The sequence below is a fragment of the Chlamydotis macqueenii genome, chromosome 10, assembly GCF_036417535.1.
Source record: "Chlamydotis macqueenii isolate bChlMac1 chromosome 10, bChlMac1.mat, whole genome shotgun sequence".
NCBI lineage: Eukaryota > Metazoa > Chordata > Aves > Otidiformes > Otididae > Chlamydotis > Chlamydotis macqueenii.
The window spans coordinates 11,209,403-11,231,092 of record NC_141565.1 but is presented as its reverse complement, the minus strand read 5'-3'; the positions used below and the strand labels follow the sequence as shown (position 1 = coordinate 11,231,092).

The following is a 21,690-nucleotide window of genomic DNA, read 5'->3' as shown; positions in this document are numbered from 1 at the left end:
TTACTGCACAGTGACTCAAGCCCAAAGTAGAGACAAAGCTCACCCCACTTCCCCAGCCAGTACACCCCCACCAGAGAGAACCTGATGGGTGCTGGTTACTGCCAGCACTCTTGGCTGTTGCTCAGCAGCTATCATGTCCTCTCTGCAGCCAGAAAATGAGTCCTGACACTCAGAGCTCATTTCGAAGCTCAGAACAAGAAATAAGCAACAGTCAATTCCAACTTCCACATAAGCCTTTTCCTAAGCAACAGAGAAAGATATCCTATAGCAAAGACCACTGCTACTAGACATGACCAGGAACACCAAGATCTAGTTACGAAGCGTCAAAGGCTTCACTGACAACTATTTAGACCAGCAGACCCCTCTGCAGTCATCTGCTGTGCAGCTAACAGCCTTACAACAAGGAAAAATCTATTTCTAACAAAAAGACATTGAGTTATTTCATTATCTGCAATATTTTTTCAGGGATTTAAAAAAATCTGAAAGTTATTTTTTCTCCATAATACAGACCATTTGAGAAAAAAAAAGTATGACCATTTATGCCAAACTTAATTTTATTTCTTTATTTTACAAACAAAAATATACATTTGTTCTATATTTTCTGTTTTTGCATCCCACACACACACAACACTTCTGCTGAAGGACCACTGTGAATATGGCCCAAAGCATTATATATACATAAAAATACAACAGGAGGAAGGTCAGTCCATGACCCAGCACAGAAGCTCCTCAGCAGCAGAATGTGGGACACTCCAGAAATACCGGAGTCCTGCCAGCAAAGGACAGGATGGACACGTTGACCACCTGCACAGGTGATCCTTCAGCACTGATTTCAGCTGATAAAGAGGAAAATCCACAACCTGCTCTTCACATCACCAAGGTGGGCAGATAAGTCCTCTCAGTCAAGGTGCTGAGAGTCAGCAAATGCTCCTTGGCACAGAGAAGCAGTTGCTCCTTTATTTCTCAACTGCTTTCAAACCTTCATATCTCTTGGCTCTGTCCAAGATCCACCAGCTCCAGGGAAGCTTTGCAGGTCTCCCCACACTTTCTAACAGCAGCTCAGGATCAGTGTTTAAGCAGCATTAAGATCAGCAGCAGGGCAATTCAGGCACCACATCATCCATCCCTTTCAGAGTAAGCAAGCAAGCGTGGCTCGGGCTGATTCACAGCAAGTGACAGGAGGAGCACAGAACACTTCTCTAAGGTGGCAAGGGCTGACTTGCCCAGTTGCTTGCCCAGCCCTTACACAGTCATTGCACGGAGGGGAAATGTGAAGGGCTGTTGACCAACATGAGACAATTCAGCTCTGCACACTGACAAATGGAAACCTTTTTTCCTCAAAACTATTTTTTTTTTTTTTTAAGGTGGGGGTGGGGGGGTGGTGTTTGTTTTCAAGGTGCCAGTGCTACTCAGAGGCCTGCAGCGCAAAGTCCACAGGCAAAACAGAGAGGCTGCATTACACAAAAAAAGATAAGCAAAGGACCTGCATAGTTTTGGCAACCAATATGAACTTTGTGCTCTTACCCAAACTTTCCCTACGGTGGAAACACCTAGCAGCAAATGCTTTCCCCTACCTGCTTGTGATCCAAACTTACACCACCACACTGCACCCTGTATGACAATTTCCCAGAAACTCTTACTTCAATATTCTTCAGGAACAGCAGTGAGTTGGGGCTAGAGATTCACACAGTCCCCAAACATTTCAAATTCCCTCTTTCTACCATCTCTAATGGAAAGTTGCTGTTGCTTATAGCAGATCTCCACCTACCTGGAAGACTCAGGTAGGAAAGCACCCCTAAAGCTAGAGGCGTACACCTCTTCGCCCTTGGAGAGCACAGTATGTCCCAGAAACCAGTCTGATGCAGATTTCAGCTGAGCAGACCCTGGATTGGAACACAATGTCTTGAAACTGAGCCAGACAGCTCAGACAACAGTAGTCCCTTTTCCAGCATGGAGGAGGTTAATAAGAAGTTCCAGATAGTCTTTAAATGAACTACACTCCACATACACGTAAGTATTTTCAACACACCAAGCCATAAAACCTATCCAGACCAGCACAAGTCTAGGCATCTGAACTGCAACATAAGAGAAGGACACTGCCAGAGAAACATGTCCACCTCCCACTTGCCTCCCAACTTAGAGCATCAGCCAGCTTGATTCTAGCACGCCTACGGTGTTTGAGAGCTTCCAGTCACTAAATACTGACAGTGCGGACTCATCATGGGCCTCTGCTCTGCCTCAAGCACCTGAATGTCACTGGAGCCTTCATCTGCAGTCAGCTTCCTCCTTCACAGCACTGTCCAAGACCCTGCTGGAGCCATGAAGCAGGGCACAGCTGGAAAATGCACATACCTCACAGGTTTTATTCTTGAAACTCAGCCCTGATTCAGTGTTGTTACCTAGATGTTCCTGTGAGCTCAGACGCACAGTAGTACAGCCTCCATAGACTGCTTCACAGCTACTTCACCTTAGCTAGACAGCAGCACTCTGTCCTTCTGTCTCTCTATTGTTCAGTCAGTTCACATCCATGCTGCTAGCTACTAGCCCTCCAAAATGCTCCTGGGCACAAAGAACAGTTCATTCCTCTTCATACCCCATTTCCTTCCCACACACTCAGAACACTCCTTTTAACCACTAGCAACTGCAATTCATGATTTTCATCAGTATTAGCTGAAACTAGAGATGAGCCCAGCTGACCAGCTTCCCTCTTCAGATACTGCCATCACCACCTATGCCGTTGCACTGTGACAAGACCCAGAGAGCCATGCTGCTTGAGAAAACCCAGGAAGACCATCTTTGGTTTCAACCACCAAACTCCTTCTATATGTGTACAATACAGCAGTCAAATCAACATCCTCATCCCTAAACGCCATTCCCATAATTGGCAGACAAGTGCTTTCAAGTCATTGAAAAGGAAGAGGTGCCAGTCAGGCCTGTCTTCTGGGTCACATTCACATCTGGAACACAAAGGATCGGGAAGGTTCAGTGTTTGTAAGTTTATGAACAAAACTGTTCTACATTGTTCTCAGGTAGCAACAGGAAATGTTCTTTCCAAGAGGATTTGGGCTGCCAACTTAGTTCCACAATAGGTTTCAGAAATCGTAAGGAAGAGAGGAGAACCACAGCAGACAGCCAAAGACAGATTTCCAATGGACATCCTAATAGCTGTGCTGTCAGGGAGTTTGGAAGGAAAGGAATGAGGCATCGTGTGAAGCGGGTCGCCCCGGCTTAGGCATTGATGGCTTTCCAGCGGTCACTGTCTATGCTGTTGATGCTGCCCACGTGATACGGCATAGAGGCCACGTCATCCAAGTAGGCTGTGGTGTCAATCTGAGTGCTCGAGTAGAACCCAGAATCCATTCCTTCCTTCTTGGCAACAGCATAAGGGTGGGGTAGGTGCACATCCACATCCTCAGGTTCATCCACCTGACATTTGTAGGAGAAAAGGATCTTTGGTTCAGACCTGGAGTGATTAAAGATTTAAAATACATGTTTAAACAATGTAGTATCACAGACACTTATCCTTAACTAAAACTCAGCAGCACTAAGAAACTGTGCATTCAGACCCTAAAAACTCTTCACACTAACTTTCAGTCCTGAAACACACCTAGCGAAGTAACTGCCATTAAGTAATGCTAAATGGAGCTTTGGACTGTCACCTAAGAGAAATAAAACTGGCAGAATCTTAACTCTACTGTGGAAAAGGTGTTCTCGTCTTTGGGAGTTGTGAATTACTGAGGGCAACAGCATCCAAACATCACTGGAGGCCAGGGCAGCCTGGTTACTGACACCAACAGAAAAGGAGTCCACCTCAAGTTTCACCTGTGCACATCAGGAAAATCAAAATACAAACACTTGTGGATCAGCAGTTTCCATCTCTAACTCCAGACACTGTTCGCTTCTGATTTCAGAAGGCAGAAGTAGCACATTTTTACATTTTAGGAGCATTGCATGTTCTTTTAAAGCCTGCATTTCTTCCTTATGGACAATAAGAGCCAAAGCCTACAGTAAAAAACACTCGGGTTTTCCTATCAAGATGCATCTCCTCCGAGTGGCCACACGGCGGCAACCCCGACCCAGGAATCGCACTCCCGAGTGCTTTTAGCTGGTGACTCCTGGGCCCATTGTAGAGGAGTCCTCAGCCAAAGAGTTACCTGACCCCTAGATCCTTTCTACAAACCTATCCCAAAACCCACCCAAGAGACCATTTAACCTCCCGTAGGACTCAGTCTCTCACTAACTACTTAGTTATCAACTTCAGCAGAAAAACTTTGTAGGTGAAAACTGAGGAGGTGATCCTCATAAACGTTTGAGAGGAGTATAGCTAACAGCTCTACTTTGCATACAAAGGAGCCTTGGATAGAAGTGAGCAGCCCTGGGTCACACAACAAAAGCTTCAAGGCCAAAAATTAAAACCTGATTCCCCAACTAGCATTCTAGTTGCTGCCTTTATTCTACAGATCAGGAGAACTTGTGTGCAAAAGAGTTAAATGACAATATACACTCTCTAAATGCCTGTTCCTGGCTACTCACCCAAAGAAGCCTTTCAGGAATGCCACATAGATGAGAGGTGCAAAGAAGCTGAAGTAAAGGAACGTGGTAGCATCAACACAGCTGTCAACGGCAAAAGGGAACACGAAGGAATTTAGCACTCAAGCACAAGACAGCTGGTTAATAACAGTCATATCCCCACAACAATGATCCAATTTCCCTCCAGAGTGTCCAAGCAGAGGACAAGAGAAGTCTTGTGCTAAACAAATTCAAACTGATGCAAAGTAACAGACATTGCCATCAACACGTGTCACTGATCCTGACACTCAGAGACCCATGCAAAGACTTGAGGTCTCATCAAGAGCACAGTCTCAGTGCTCCAAATTTCGACTAACAGAAGCGACACTGATCCCTGCAGAACAAGGCTCCAGATACGAATAAGAGTATCTCCATGCCATTTCTAGCAAAAAGGCTGTTTCATCCCTTATTGCCTATGAACCATGAGCCAATGGCCAGGCATCAGTGGATTCAAAATATTAGTCTCGCTCACCACCTCAAGACCACTGCAGAGCGTGCCGCTCCACAGACCCCTCCACTATGAGTTTCCCTGAGAGGTCTTTTGGCACAAAACAGAATCAACAGCTTTATTCCTTTTTAGGAACACAGCACAAGTTTGTTTTCTTGGGAGAGGCAGCGCTGACGTACACTCAAACGCAACACAAGAAACTGGGCTGCAGACCTTCCCTAGCATACATACCACAGTCCTTCTATGATATCCACACAGAGGAGGGCACTTCCCAGGCCCTGCACCAGGTTCAGCACCGCCAGGATTCCAGCATAAACATAAAAACTCTTCCTGGCTGTGAGAAAGACATGGACACAGATGAAGCTCAACTTCATAAGCACCAGCCCAGTGCAAATCTGTTTGACCAAGATGGCAAACCCAAGAGAAGTTGAGCATCTTGTCTATTTAAGAACACCTCAAGAATTAAGACTGCATTTTCCTGTCCCATGCTGGCAGGACTGATGGAGGTAGAACAACCTAAATTGTACCCTCCTGTATGTGTATACACACACGGGATGCGGTTTGAAAACACATGGTCATGGCAACACATGCAAAGGTTTTATAGGTAAGCATCTGGAACCGGTATCAGTCACATAACTGAACACAAGAAAGACAAACAAAAACCCCACAGCTGAACCAGAATCTGTGCTCTTTTGATGTACACCACTAACAAAACTGCTCAGGAGACCTGGACAGGAGCAGCAGGGTATGCTGGACACCAGGCAGATCAGGGCCAACTGCTTGTGGCATGTGCCACATGTATCCACTCCCTCAGGGTACCCACACACAGATGCCTTTGCCCAACGCAAACATCTTAGCAACAGCTTCTCTCCCTACTCAAGAACTGCAGATATTCTGCAACAAAAAGAAAAACCAGAGAAGCATCTTAATAGAGTAAATGCCTACATAAAAGTTATTAAGCAGCTCCCAATTACCCCTTCTTTCTCAGGGGACAACCAGCACATACACTTTAACATCATACATGCATTTCAAAAGGAAGCCATTATTAAGAAGCCATTTCTTATGGCTCTCTGAAGAGAAAATATTTATATTACATCTGTATCATTAACTGAGAGGTAAATCTTGTTTTCTTAATCTAATCATTTAGCTACTGAAGAAGCAATGTAAATGCTCTTACTCTGCTCTCCAAAAGGCACAACACACTGGTTTCCAGGGATAACTTATCTGTCCTTTGCCATGCATCTGTACCCCAAGATAGAGGGATGTATGTGCAGTGCAACCAGATACAAGAATCTCTTCCTCCCACCTATGTTTTATCCTGGTGCTGTCTCCATCTATACTATGTAACACACTACAATCACTTACAGGGCAAAGAAATCCGGTCTTTCAGAGGAGTTTTTGGAAGAATCACCACCAAGGAATACACCTGTTGAGACAAAGAACTAACTGTACCACAGCTGCTTGACAACTGAATTCAACAGTCCTTGCAGGGATGGTGTGTACTGTCATGCACTCCCCAGATGTCTCGGGACAGGGGCACAGACCCCCTGATATTAAACCCAGTGCAGATGGTGCAGATGTGAAGGCCCCACACCTCACCTCCATCAGCACACAAAGGCTGGTCACTGGGAAACAAGGGAGTGAAGAACATCTGAGTTCAGCTGGAATTCAGCTGCCACAGCTTAGCACTCCCACCACATCTTTATTGCTTCAGCTTCCCTGCATCAATGCTGCACTGTATCAGGCAGGAGGGGGACTAGGGCTTTATTATATACAAATCATCTTCCTCGCCCCATTTAGAAAATCAAAGAAGCTACCAGAGGGCATAACACATGTCCAGTACTTACCAGAAAGAAGAAACAGGAGCTGGCAAGCCAAAAGTGTCTCCCTCCATGGCCATAGATGTTGAAGTCTTCTGCTGACAGGTGGGCATCAGGGTACAGGATTTCCAGGGTGCCCTAGAAAAGAAGTGGCACCAACGTCATTCTGTTACAGGCAGCATCCTCACTAGAGTGGGTGTCTGGATAAAGGAAACTGTGCTTAAAGAAGTTCAGACAACTGAACTGTCCCAGGCACCTAAGACCCAACCATTGCCCTGCTTAGACCAAGTTAAGCTCACAGAGGAGAAGAGGAAGAAACTGAAGACAAGAAGTGAGAGGAAAAAAGTGGCAGGAATCAGCATCTGAAGGAAACTGGCACCAAAGACATTCCAGAAGAGAGACTGAATGAAAGGATAGGGGATGCAAGCAATTGTCTGTTTGAAATAGACTGAGAGTTTCATTTCCATCTCTGAAGCAGACCTTTCTTGCTGAAACATCCAGAATATAAAAGCCTACACTTGTGCATGAGTTGGGAAAGGACACTGTCTCATTCACTTGAATTCCTGAAAAATTGAATGAACAGAAGCTACCACACAGACAGAGTGTGAGAGAGAAAAGTGCTTGTAAGCACTACTGAACCCAGACATAGCTCAAACACTTGATATTTAATGAAGCTCCTCCAGCTCTATCATGTGGTAATGATCAGCTCACTGCCTCCGCAACCAAGAGCCTGGTCATGGAACAAAGATCTGTGTGATACTCTGGTGCTGCCCCAAGTGTAGAGACACAGGGCTGACCACTTACATACCAAGGAGAAGAATAAACCCAAACACATACTGCATTGTTCAGAGAGAAGGAGACATAGCTAATCAACTGAGCTAGCAAGCCAGCTGCTATTTTCAAGGGATGCAGGAGCTCTCAGCTCTGAGAGGCAGGAGACAAGCAGACGACTGCACAGCCCTTATCTAGTAAGCACACCCCAGGTCTCTCCATCCAGTTTTCACGGTGCTTGAGGCTAGATTCAGAACTTGTGGCTCAGGTGTGAAAAATCTCTCACTCCTCTTCCAAGATTCACTAAACAAGGCAATTCATCTAAACCTCATCTAATCTATTCACCTTGGCTGAGCCACTCATACCGTAAAGAGGACAAGGATATACAGTGTGGTGTATGCTCTGCGGATCCTCATACATTGCCATAAGCATCCAGTCTTGCCAAGAAACCTCATCCAAAGAGCAAAGCTGCCACTCTCCAGATAGGAGTCCCACACCTAACTGCCTAACTCCAGGCAAAGTCCCCTCTTTGCAAAGACTAATTCTTCTGCTCCAACCTACTCACCTGCGTGACAGAATACGCCAGAGACAGCACTGTAGTGATTGCCAGAACACGTTTCACGCTTGACTTGCTCTCCAGGTGACCTGGAATTAAGGAATACAGAAGTGACTCGGGATGTGATCCCAGCCTTGGTGAAAACCAGTTCTCTCCAAAATGAATACAGGAAAACAGTTCTATTTTCAGAGGCCTTCAAGGGAAGATTAAAGATCACTTAACCACTAGAAACTGCTTCCCTGTTCAGAAAGTTGAATCTTTCACAGACAAAATAATATTTACAAAACAATAGATTTTTAATTTGCTTTCCTCCTGCCCACACCAATATAGAGAAAGCAACTGAGTCCTTCCACTGGGGTTACCAAAAAAAAAAAAAAGGTCAGGAATGACTTCAGTATCACGTACACTGAAACGCTGTAAAGTTTCTTCTCAGGGAAAAAGTTAAAAAGTTGATGGGAGACCAGGTTAAAGCAGGGGAGAAGGGCTTACACAATTTAGAGAAATCTGCACTGGAATATGCTGGAGCAGACAATTTCCAGAAGCTCCTTCCAACCTCAACTGTTCTATGAGTCCTCAAAAACGAAAGAACTAGTGCTTAGATGTCCCATCAGCAGACACAACAGTGACACCTACTAACTCCCCTCTCCTCTACCTCCAACCCACAGGAAGAGGTGCTCCAAACAGCATTTTCACTTATACAACAGAAAAAAAAAAGTAGAGTTACAGGTACAGTTAAAGCATTTGAATGAAGCCAGGATGGAACTAATCCAATCAGGGAGAGGATAGAAGGACAACCAAATAAATAATCTTAAATAAAATAGGGTTGAAGCAAAGATCAGGCTGTTGATCTCTGCATGTCTTCTTCACCATATGCACACAGGACAAAGCAAGCATATAAAAACCCCGAAATTGCACAAGCCACAGATCCATAAATATAATCAGGCTTTCCAACTAAAACTCTCCAATTTGTCCTTTGTCTTTATTCTAGAGTTCCTTCACTTTATAGAATCAGCATCTCCACAAACTTACAGATGCAGCCTCTCTGGAAAGAAAGAGAATAGGAAACATTCAAAGCACTCAAAAACCTCCTGACACATACCAAAGGCAAGGCCTAGAATCACCACACTCAGTTCAATCGCCAGAAGGAAGAATCTTGTGATCTCCCACAGGATCTGAGAGATAACAGAAACCAGACAAACATGATTAGACAGAGCCAGGAACCAGTCAGAAGTTAATACAGCAAAACTCCACACTCTGCTCCAGGGGATGGCAGCCTCTGAATGGAGCAGGTCATTTCCACAAACCCTCCTCATGCTTTGTAGGGATACTAATCATACCCTTGATCCAAGCCCTGTCCGTGCCTGTGAAACAGAACAGTTGTGTGGGAGCGAGCAAACAGCATGCTTCCAGAGAGAGGACGCGGTCATGGTTTGCCACACTTGAGGATCTGTCACTTGTCTTGGATGTGTTCTTCCTGCTGTACTTCAAAGGAGCGCAAACCCAAGAAGATCTCAAAAAGTATAATATTAAACAGGGACAGTTCTTAAAGCAGTAGATTCTGCAGCACAGTTATGACTGAACAAACTCAGTATTCCACACTCCTCCAAAGCTACTGGTCCTGAAATCTAAAGCATATTCAACTCTAAAGCTCTCCCACTTCCAGCTTGTCATTTTCATTCTCATGTTTTATTTGGTGAAACAAGACCAAAAAAAACAGCAGGTGAGGCAACTTTCCAGGTAGTTAAGCAATAAATCAGTGCCAAACCTAGAACAAGAACCCAGATTCTGGCTTATTAATCCTTTAGCTCTGAACACTCAATGGCACTCTCTCTTGAAGATACACAATATTTTAGGAGGCATTTTATGAGACACTTCTAATCTCAGAAAGTACACTCTGTGTGTGTGTGTGTCTATATATGTATGAGAGAAAACAAAAGAAACAAAATAGACACAACAGAACACATGTTTACAGGAAAAATTGATAAGAGTATCTGTTTACTGCATGACTTCCCAGCAAGGTGCACTTAGCAGCAACATCAACAGAACTGAAGAGAAGCACCTTCTCGCTCCTCCATTATTCAAGTCCTGGACCTACATCTGTTCACCAGAGGTGAATGGAAACGCTCCAAACATCCAGCCACTCACAAGCAGTGCACTGCGATGCTTTGACAGGTAACACTAAAGGGGAAGGCAGAACCACCACACTGATCTCAGAGAATACAGCCAGAAGACCTGTACTCTGCGGGTTGTTCTTCTTCCTCTAACAGCTCAAGTACTACAGTGATTTTTGTTTTAGGTAACATTCTGCTACAAGTCAAATGACTACAAAGGAACAGCACGTACAAAGCTATTTCCTGTTTGCTAAGGGTTCACCCTGTGCTCAAGTGGCTGCAAGGACATTCGGATATCAGTCTCAAAAGGGAATTTCGTTTTGTTTGCTTTCAGTACAAAAGAATTAAATATTTTTCAAAAAGCCACTCAAATATTTTAAGAGTAAAAAAGGCCAGGTCTTGCCTACCCACTAAAGGTATCTGAATGTTCAGCTCTTGCAAAGCAGAGTCATCCCATCCCTACAACAGGAAAGTTTTGCTGCCACTATTTGTGCATCTGTTTTAGGAAGTCCATTGTTTTACAGCCCTGGATGTTGTGATCACTTACACACAGCTGTCAGAACAGGATTCCACAGTACACGCAGCTACAAACACTGCAAAAAATCCACATTCTTCCTCTGTGCACGTAAAAGGGAAGCTGTAGCACATTGCTGTGACCGGAAATGCACAAAGCAGAGCCTCAAAAACTCAGTGTTGTACCTACCTTATCAGCAACTGTGGCAGCATCAGAGGCACTCACAGTCATGGAGACAACAGCACGGGCAATACCAACTAAAGCCACCACAAATACCTACAGAAAAAGATACCAGAAGTGAGCTCATGTCAAAAGGCACATGTGCAATAGTGAGAAGAAACTCTTTTGGAATACCATTCCCAGATCAGCTTTCAAGCCTGATAATGTGTACTAAGGATTTCCTGTAGCAGATTAGAGTTAATTATCCAGAGAAGACTCCTCAAGCCTGTTAGATGTAGGAGTACTGGCACAGAATTTAGGAAGGAACACATTTCATCAGCTGTCAGATTAAACAGCTCTGAAGAGGTCTCACCTACTCCTTACGTTACCTTTACAAGTAAAAAGTCTTCCCACCCTTTAGGCCCTGGGGTGGGGAGGAGAAAAAAAAAACAGACAAAACATAAATCCCTCCAAATTACAAGATCAAGTGTTTGGTTTGACTGAATAAACCAATCACATCAGATAACAGAAGCCACTCCATAAACTACCACACTTCAGAAGCATGATAAATCTAAAATCTGTGGTTCTTTCACTCAATGCTGACAATGCTCAGGAACGCAGAGGAAAAGTCAGCTGCAGCCAACAGCTCTAAAGCATCCAACCCTGCTGCACAGTGCAACAGAGATACTCAAGACAGCTCGTGTACCATTTAAGTATGACAGCACGGACCTCAGCAAGGCTAACTTACCAACTCCTGTGCGTCACACCTGTACTATGCAATTAACAGCTCTGTTGGATGTATCTACCCTCCGCTGTGCAGACTTACCCTCTAAGAAAGCAGATTTTTCCAGATAAGATTCTCCAAGTCACTAATTCTAATGATGCAAGTATGAGACAGCTAAATCTATCAGAGAATGAAAAGAGTCCAAGCTGACTGGAGAATGGAAATGACCAATAAGCCACCTACAGCGGAATGTTTCCTTCTTAGAAGAAGAAGGGATGCAAATGACATGAAAGAAGAAGAATACAATATCCCTCCTGGTGTTCTGGAGCAGCAACAACTCATTGGAGGGGAAAAACACACCCTTTTTGCTTCCTCTCTAAGTAGGCAGAGACTCTTCTCAATCTAATAACTTAGCTTTAATCACTGACTCCAGAAGAAAGCTTTCCTTCAAGACATGACAAACAGCTGTTTGAAAGGAAATCCTCACAGAACACACATACATCCTCATTTCCCAATAACATACTCCAGAAGATCAAACTGAGTGAAAGCGTTTTCCCCTAAGGCTGTTTCATGACTTTCTGCTTCTCACTGTTTTGAAAAAGTCAGCACTATAAAGTCAACTCACTTTTTTCTTCCCTTTATTCTCAGGAGTTTTGCTTTTCAAAACCTTTTGTGTGAACTTCTTAATGAGCCACGTGCACTACTGGAAGCATAAACAAAGATTTAAATTCAGACTGGAAACAGCTGGTAATATTTTTTGGAGCATTTGTGTATATACTTGGTTATCCAAAAGCATGCACAAGCCCAGTGCCCAGGCCCGAAAGAGCTAACAAAACTTCCCACCAAAGATTCAGTTGAGAATTAGCTCAGATTTGGTTTTGATGTTTCTTGGGTTTTGCCATGCCAGCACCTGTACGCAGCCCAAAGAAGGATGCCTCCCATCTAACCCCATTCAAACTTCTACAATCGCTGGGGAAGAGCAAGTACAATATACTACACACAATCTCAAAAAGCACATATGACAAAGCTTCTGAATGATATTTTTAAACAAATTCAGGTGGGTCCTTAGCTGCATTTACCATGCCCTGTGAGCAGTAACACAGTTAATAGGTATAATGTTCAGAAATTACTAGAGACTACCTTAACGTGATCAAAAGTTGACAGTGCCTTTTTAAACTGGGGAGAGGAGAACAGACAAGATCTTAGACGTCTGAGAATTGTAACTGTACTGCCTGTATCTTTATATATACTGTTTCCACCTTAAGAAGTGTCACGAACATCAAGTCTGCAGCCACTTTGATACAATGGGGAAGTAACTAACAGGGATGGCTTTCTATATTCCCATACTAACCAGAACCCTGTCACATCACCATTTTCTACAACAAATGACCAAGCTTTTCAACAGCTTCACACTAATTATTCTCCAGTGTTTCACTTTCACTACATCAGTGAGAAGCTGGTTTTGTGTCACATGCTACTTATCGCAAGGAACAAGGAAAGTATAAGACACTAGATTCCAAGACAACAAAGCAACAAAAGAAGAAAAAAAGGAACAGAAAAAAAAAAATCACCACAGAAGAACAAAATCCACTCAAATCCAGCAGATACAGTCCCACAATCTGTGAAAAGCAGAATTCAGACCGTGAAAAAAAAAAAAAAAAAAAAATCTCTGTTTACTTCTGTAGTAACCTTCAAATAAAACCACGTTTTATCCCTGTGAGATCCGATCTAGGCTCTCTCTCCACTAGTTCAGTGATATTGTTCATGAGTGGTAACAAAAAACCCACTCACTCATTAGTTCAAAAGCACAGAGCAGTACTCACTAGTATGTAGAATGTAGTGAAGATTGGGCTGGAAGTGACCCGGATTTTGGCCCTGGCAGAGGGCAGCTTCCAGAGAAGAAACATAAAGAAAAGCACATTGGGAACCAGGAGCAGAAGATCCCAGTAGCGGACTCTGCAAAAAGTAAATAAAACAGTTTTTGTTTTTTTTTTCCTGTTCTTCAGTATCTAGAAGGCAAGGCACCAGCCTCAGTCTCTTCTCAACCAAACTCCGAGAAAGCAAGCTCTTTCCCCTGGGTCAGGGTCAGACCATGGTCCCACTTCCTCCATCTCACCTGGACTTCCCAATGTCCTCATAGAGCAACAACAGGCACTTGTGTGGCACAGTGATGTTGGTGTCATTGACCGCCTGCGTTGGGGACAAAGTTGTCACATTATCCAGTGGTGTCACCAGGGCAGTCGAATGTGTGATGTTGTCAGACATGGAGAATCTCATCACAGACGTCACGGACTGGAACATCCTGCCTTCCTTCTGGTCCAGGTCAATCACAGCACAAGACAACCACAGCAAAGACAAAAAGCAACATTAAATCAGTTGTGAGTCAGAGCTAAAACACATCCCTGCCATTAGGCCCCTGCACAACTGCTTCCTGCTTGTTACAGCAAATTATCATAGTCTGAAAGACTGTATTACACAATGAAATGCCACCTGTCCTTCCGCTGCACACAGCCATTAGGGGGGACAGTACAAAACCACTATCCTGTATCAGAGAAACAAGCACCTTCAAAATAGGGTAATACTAGGCTGGATTAAAATTTGTGATTTTTTTGAGCTTTGCCAGATTCATAGAAGAAATCAAGACTCAGCAGCAACACATGACATCATCGCATGGAGACAGAAACCCTCCTGTACCAGAACCTGAATTATCCTTCTAGCTCCCAAGATCAAGAAGTTAAAGTCAGCGATTTAATTTCAAGTAACACAAAGAAAAAAAAATGAAGGCCCCTACCTAAAACCCATCACTGTTACCAACCCCACAGTCTGTGAGACTGTACAGACTCTACCTTACAAAACCAACACTGGCAAAAGCCAAGATTCAGCATTTTTCTTCTAACCTTCTGCAAGACACTAGGACTATTCTGATTTTAAGCACAACAGTAAGGGTTTTAGGCACTATCTTTTCACAGCCTGTTAGCATAAAGTTCTCCAGCTTCTTTATATCCACCAGTCTCAACTGCGTCGCCCTTCTCAGACACAGATCAGCATCATCACTGGTAGTTTACAAACCCAGAGTCAGATCCAGTCCTACCTAACGGGTTTCCTAAGGTCACACTCCTAGTCAGCAGAGAGCTATGGTCAGAATTAGGAGAGTCACAGCAGTCAGTTCTTTTGCCTGCCCTACCTTACAGCTCTCCTGCCCCTTGGAAAGACAAGGCAGAACTTCCCTTTCCCCTGATGAAACTTTTTTGAGCTGCCTTCCCTGAGAGAACATTCATTTCTTTTCTGCCATCTGTCCATGCCCCAGGCCCTACACTGCTGCAATATTAACTGTCTCTCCAGAAATTAAAGGGAAACTCTGCTCTGCCATGCATAAAACTCCACATGCTTCAGGTCTGTGCCAGAGCCTTTGGTGAGTCACACTGGCAGAAGCAGCAGCAGTTTATCCCTCTGTTGGTTCCACGATCACCTTGGAAGCTTAAGTGGTATACAGCACACAGTACTTCAGAGCAGGATTTAGTGTATACTACAGTTTTGACCTGATTTACCTTACTAAGCCTCTCCTGATTCATTGTATCACCTTGTGCAAATCCTCTCCTCTTCCCCCCCTAAAATAGCAATGCTCACCATTAAGGCACTTGGCTAACTACTAGCTGAATTCAAACACACCTCTCCTGGCACTCCCCACAGACAACACACAGATTTAAAAAGAGAAAAAAAAAATCTAATCTCCCTGTTTGACTTTAGCCCTGGCTGGCGTGGCAAAACCTGACAGCCTCAATGACAGGACTCTGAAGGTATTTTCCCTGCAAGGTTCAGGGTGACTCACAAGTCAGAAAGAATCAGCACAGCCCTGCGTCATCTGTTGAGCTTTTGGAGTTCAGCAGCACGTTCCCCAGAAACGGCTCAAGACTGTCAGCCGCAAACTCTTCTTTCTCTTCAGAGGCTGAGACTCCTTCCAGGTCTTCTGAAGAGTAAGGGGATCATCCCACCCTTGGCCAACAAACCCTCTCTTTGATTCATCCACACTGACAGATTCTCGCTGAGCTGGGATTTTTCTTTTGTGACTGCCATATGCTGTGCTGCACAAGAGACGTCACATTAAACAAACACATGCAGACCTGGAAAGATCAACTTTGTGCTGAGATGGCAAAATCTGTCTCAAAAAATCCAGTTCTAGTAGAGGTTCCAGCAAACAATCTTCACATTCCAGACTTATCTCTCTTCCCTTCAGCTTCTCACTTCTCTAGACTGACACTGTTGAGAATGATTTTCTGTTAACAATTCTGCTTCATTCTCTTCCTCTGACACACCTCCGCACTCAGTAGCAGCAAGGACAAATATGTTCACATTTGCCAACACAGAAAAAATTCTACCTAATTTTTTAAAAAGCTGGGAAAGGGTAGAGGAAAAACCTCACAAAGCACGGGCAGAACATCATCATCAACTGTGAACCATCACAACCTCCTAATATCTCTTCTGGGACAAAGAATTTGATCTGCCTGTCACACTGAAAAAAGCTCAAGTATAAAGCTGCTAGAGAATTACATGGGAAGAAAACATCTTCCTTATAAAAAGAACAAACAGGCTCCATTCTTTTTCCCTAGAAGAAGTCACCACTATCATGCAACAGCAGCAAGCTGCTGATAAGGAGAGGAGCTGGCCACATGTAACAGAGTTCCATCCACAAAGTTCCAAAGGGCAAAGCAGAATCAAGCTTACCTCTCAGCCAAGCTGCTCACTGTGGCCTGGTATTAATATCCTATTCTTCCTCCCACGATGGAGTAGACACAAAGGCAGAGCAACAGAACGTTCCACATGCTAAGAAAGGCCAGCCAAAGCCATCAGCCAGACAGCACAATCCCCATGCTTTTCTAATAGCTAACACCTACAGCAAGGATGTGGAGAACTGTCCTGTTCCTGTGAAATCACCAGCAGAAATTCCACAATGGGACTAGGAACTTATGGCAAGGATCCGGCTAGGCTTTGTCATCCTCAGCAACACTGCTCCTTACAGCACACTGTCCAAACCCTTGCCCTGTCTAGTCCGAAATAAACCCAGTCAGCTGAGCATATCCACCCTGCTGCCACGGGGCTGTTCACCTCAGCCAGCCCAACCTACGCAATGGGGGTAAAATCACCCCGTAGCCACATAAAACAAAACCAATGCCACAGTCCTGGCCTCTCTTCTTCTTCTAGCAGGTAGCTCTACTCACCATACACCAGAGAACAAAATAAAATGGTTTTCTACACTACAGCTGAAGTCAGCCGGACTTGGCTGAGGCGCTGGACTCCCAGGCTGTATTCAGATCAAGAACATCCCCACGACTCGCAGGCTGCTGTGACAGAGGGCTGGGGAAGGCTCAGCTGCACCTTCAGTGAAAATGATTGCCTCTCCCTGAGGGGATGCTCTTTCTTGATTCACGGCACTGTAACCGTATCAGAGCTCAGCAAAATTTGGGGCTCAAACACTGGCAATTCTCTGTGCTCCCAAAGGCCAAGCACATAAACATGAATTCCACACTACCAGAGCTTCAGCTCTAAGTAAAAAAAAAATAAATAAATCAAAGTTTTCTCTCCCTCTTTCTGAAAACAGTATCAGAAAATCTTGCAAGTACAGATCATCCTAGAGTTAAGATTTCTCCTTAAAACACTGTATTTGTGCAAGAGAAAACTGCACCGACCAGATTCCTGCTTAAATATGACTGTTACTTCAATAACGTAAATGCCAAAAAAGAAAAGAAAAAAGAAAAAGTGCCTTCCCCCCCCCCCCCCCCCCCTTAAGGTGGCTCTTCAAATCTCACTCTTGGTCACAACAGACGCATTTTGTATTTTACGTTTAGAACAAACTCACAAGACAGGTATTTTCCACCAGTGACCAGGACTGTTTTCTCTCTTTTCTCCAAGTTTCGTTTTCCTGTTCTGGACTAAACTTAAAAGAAAAGAAACTGCAATGCTAAAAACAACCAAAGAAAAACACCAAAAGCAGAAGTATCAAAAATAATCCAAAACCAACAGACAGAGAATCCCAGTTCACGGATGTATTTCAGAAATAAGTACTCAAAGTTTTTTGTTGTTTTGATTTTGGATTTGTTTTTCTTTCTCCTCTAGAAGGCTGGTGCACAGACAAGCAAGAAGGCAGCAAATGAAGCAGTACATGGTCACCTCATTCTACACTGAGAAGGCAGCGGTGCCTATTCTAAAGGCTGCTAAAGGAACTGGAGAAAATCTTAAGTTACTTTCTACTCTTCAGCGTAGGCAAAGGGTCTCCGCCGCGCTCCTACACAGGAGGGCTCCGCGGCTGCAAAAGGAGGCACAAAGCTGCCTTCCAGGAACCGGCTGCAGTGTTTGCAAGGGGCAGGGCAGAAACCCAGCGAGCAGCGAGGTCCGCCCAGGCCACCGGTCACCTCCGAGCCGGCACCGACTGCCACCGAAGAACCGCCGCCCCCGGGCGGGCACGAAGCGTTCCCGAGAGGGAAAAAAAAAAAAAAAGGGCAGCTGAGCAGCGGGCGGCTACAGTTACATTCGGGCTGCCCTCGGACCGGGGCCAACCGCCGGAGCCCGGCCACCCGGCGGGGCCCCGCCGCTCTCCTCAGCGGGCCGCGGCCCCCGCTGCGGCCAGGCCATGCCATGCCGCCGGGGCAGGCCCCACCGCCCCGGGCTGAAGTGCCCCACCGCCCCTCTCTCTACGCCCTACCCCGCAAGCCCCTCTCCCGGCGCCGGCCCCGCTCCTACCCGCCGCGGGCCCAGCCCGCCCGGCCCTGCCTCCCCGGCGACGGCGCTCAGTCGCGGGGGCCCAGCCCCACCATCCCAGGCCCCGGCCCCGCCGCTCTCTTCAGACAGGGAGCGTCGCTGAAGAGCGGCTCAAACAGAGCGCCGCGCCACCAGAGTTAGGGCAAACGACTTTTCGGGCGGGCCCAGCAGCGCTATTGACAGAGGGTCCCCAAAATGAGCACCGCTTCGGCCAATCAGAGCTCGAGGCTGCCAAAAAGGCCACAAGAAATAGCGGCACGACCCAATGGGAAGGGGTGGAAGGCGGGACTCGAGGGGCGGGCCTGCTGCTCTTTAAAGGTGCGCTGTCCCAGTCCGGAACCCTGTGGGACGGGGAGCAGACGGCGGCCTTCGCGGCAGTCATCACCATTAAGCGCCCTCCTCGAGCCTGTCCTAAAAATAGGTGGAAGGACCAAAACCTCCCCATGAGCCCCAGTACTGAACCCCACTGCCCGGCGGCCAGGTCTACCCTGGCTGCTCTCCTCACCCTCCCCCAGACTGGGGTGGGCTGGAGCTCGCCCACCTCCCTGTGGGACCCCCTCAGCCACCCGCACGCCGCACCCTGGCCTGCCCTCACCCCTTCCCGTGGGCAGGAACCACGGCACCAGTGGCTCACCCAGGGCCTGCCAGGCCCCGCTGCCATCTTGGGGGAACAGGCGGCAGAGCAGTGACCCCCACGGGCCTGCCCGAGCGGACACCTCTCCTCTCCTCGCCGCAGGCAGGAGTTACACCGTGTTAGACGCTGCCCGTAACGTGCAGGCTCTGTCTTTCACAGCCTGCTGGCATGTTCCAGGCCGGCCCGCACAACCCGACATCACACCCAACGGCCAACACCCGTGTGATCCGGTACCCATATTGTCACATACCTCCGAGGTGAGAATAAACGGGCCACTTCTGTAGAGGAATTATTGATTGCAAGGCAGGGGAGTTAATAATTTTCTTCCATGGACTGGATCCTATAATCAAGTCCCTGCAGGACAGAATAATTAACAAGCTGGAGAGTTCGGCTTTTAAGGAAAATTTAAAGCTGACAGAACTAACCTGGCATAGCTTGGATGATAGCAGCTAAAGGGAAATGCAATAAATCATTAGCAGGATTTGCAGGTGCAAATACCAGACAGAGAAAATAAAAGTTTAGTATCGTAAACAAGGGAATAACTGAGACAAATGAGCCAAGATTTAAAAAGGAAATTAAAGGAAATAACTGGCTAAATATCAGCAGGTCACTCTTGGCAGTAAGAGCTGTCTGACTGTGAACAGAGTTTCAAGGGGAATGCTTGTTATCTGGGTCATTTCAAGGGCCAGAGGATAAACTGTTATGGCTTTCTACCTGTGGTTCACCTGGGGCTCTAGAGATTGCTTCTGTAGAAATGCAAGGCTTTTGCTAAGCTGGAATTTGCTGTACAAGGTCTACACCTCTTCAGAAGATCCCTGTATTGATCAAGTTTCATGTCCCACTCTAGCAAAGAGCACAGACAGTGTTTCAAGCCCAACCCACACATACATCCTCTTCTCAGGTTTGATTTTCCATCTCTGCCACAGCAAGTCTCATGGAGGGGATGTACTTCATCAGTGTTGCCTTCCTCAGCCCTATTCCTCTGATTTTCCACTGGGGTGAACAATGTTTTTATGCTGGTGTCATGCCTTTGGAATGACATCTGGAGAAGCTGGTCCTTGGCTTGTCTCTTCTCACACTCTCGTTCAGGTTAATGATATGATGCAATATTTTGACATGTTCTATTTATGGATCCAAGCTCAAAGGCTCAGCAGGCACCAACATCTCTGAGTCAGAGAAGGGACACTTCTGTTTAAAGAGAGGTGCAGCGTTTCTGCCTAAGAAGTGCCTTAGCAACAGAGCCAGGAGTAAAATTTGTGTCTTCACACTTGTAGCCTCAGGCACTAGCTAATTGAACATGTTACCTCCTACATAACTGTGTCAGGAGAGATTTTGCTTTCCAATCCACCTGCTCTTTCCATCTGATTCACTCTGAGGCTAGAGCCCAGCACGTGGGACACCACATCCAAAAGCTCATACTTCTCATCTGAAACTGCTTTGCTGAGCAACTGCAGAGACAGATGTGCCTTTCAGAGCTGCTCTACCAAGCTACTCATTTCTAGTATGAGGCATAAATTTGCATCACGGGATACTAGCTGGGCTGTACGCCTGTGTTTCTGTCCCCCTTTTCACAGGGAATTCAGCCCCAAGGGCTGCTCTTGTACTGTAAGCCACCAGTCTGCAAAATCTTAGTGGCGTGTTGTAATACAGTCAGGAGCCTGGTGCTCAGCTGCGTTCACCCCAGCAAGCTATCCGGGCCCTGTCTGCATTTCAGCCCTCCTGCATGCCCCAGTGCATGGCCATGCACAGCAGAAGGAGCCCTGTCCCACGCAGGCCACCCACCTGATTTTAGGGATGCTTTTAGCTGCCTAGCCTCAGCTCTTCTCAAAGAGACCGAGCACCCCAGCTCAAGCACAGCACCACTTGTAGCTGGCACCCAAAGAAAGCAATGAAAACATGGACACGGTGTCCTGGGAGAAAAGCTGTCTGTCCATCCAGCAGTCCAGCGCCTGGAGAGACGGTGGCACCCTGTGGCGAGACCGGTCCATCACAGCATGTCACCTGGGCCATGTCAGCACCTCACAGGTCTTGAGCTGCCTTCCTTTAAGCCATGGTGGTCTCCAGTAGCCCACAGGCAGGGGAATTTCTGGGGGTGCCCTGTGCCTGTTTCACTCCGAGCACCAGCCGGCTCCCCATCACGTATCACAGAGACGAGGATGAGCCACTCTCCTGTTTATATCGCAATGCTCCTGCTTTGCTCTGTTCATGCCAGGCTGAATCATCCTGCTGGGCTCCTGGAAGCCATGTCAGCTCTATGATTGTCAACTGCCTCTTTAGTCACCTTTGCTTCTGGTGCCTCCATTTCAGCGTTCCTGTCCCAGGTCCAACCGCAGCCAAGAGCAGAAACAGCCTGGTGCTGAGTGCGCTCAGAGAGGATCTCCAAAATCCAAGCCATCTGCCCTTACGCAAGAGCTTGTGGCCTGGAATAGAAGTGTTTCACCTCCTTCCCTAACATCAGCCCACCGCGTGGTTTGTCTCTCCAGGTTCCTCCTCCAGTTTCTACGGGACACGTGTTTGTCTGCATTTCCTCTCCCGCTCCCGGCGCCGAGCGGCTGCCGTCTGTTCCCCCGAGCGGCCCCCGTCAGCTCCCCGCTACCGCATGGGCTCACGCCAAAAACCCCCGCGCGCCAG

At 46.3% G+C, this 21,690-nt stretch overlaps 1 protein-coding gene across 3 annotated transcripts; it reads right to left on the bottom strand.

The window, feature by feature from the left end:
* Window positions 1-536: 536 nt before the first annotated feature.
* TPRA1 (transmembrane protein adipocyte associated 1) lies at window positions 537-18,543 on the bottom strand. 3 transcript variants are annotated; one of them, XM_086755669.1, is made up of 11 exons: window positions 18,408-18,543; window positions 13,789-13,985; window positions 13,496-13,628; window positions 10,979-11,065; window positions 9,264-9,336; window positions 8,174-8,253; window positions 6,865-6,975; window positions 6,383-6,443; window positions 5,249-5,351; window positions 4,534-4,614; window positions 537-3,463 (listed from the first exon to the last, which is right to left on the bottom strand). In XM_086755669.1, exons 2-11 carry the CDS (start codon window positions 13,971-13,973, stop codon window positions 3,229-3,231), a joined length of 1,149 nt encoding a protein of 382 aa, XP_086611795.1. In that variant the 5' UTR covers window positions 13,974-13,985; window positions 18,408-18,543; the 3' UTR covers window positions 537-3,228. The 3 variants fall into 3 exon arrangements, with proteins under 3 accessions (XP_086611795.1, XP_086611799.1, XP_086611798.1); XM_086755673.1 differs by lacking the exon at window positions 18,408-18,543 and adding an exon at window positions 17,527-18,042; XM_086755672.1 differs by lacking the exon at window positions 18,408-18,543 and adding an exon at window positions 16,395-17,141.
* Window positions 18,544-21,690: the final 3,147 nt, after the last annotated feature.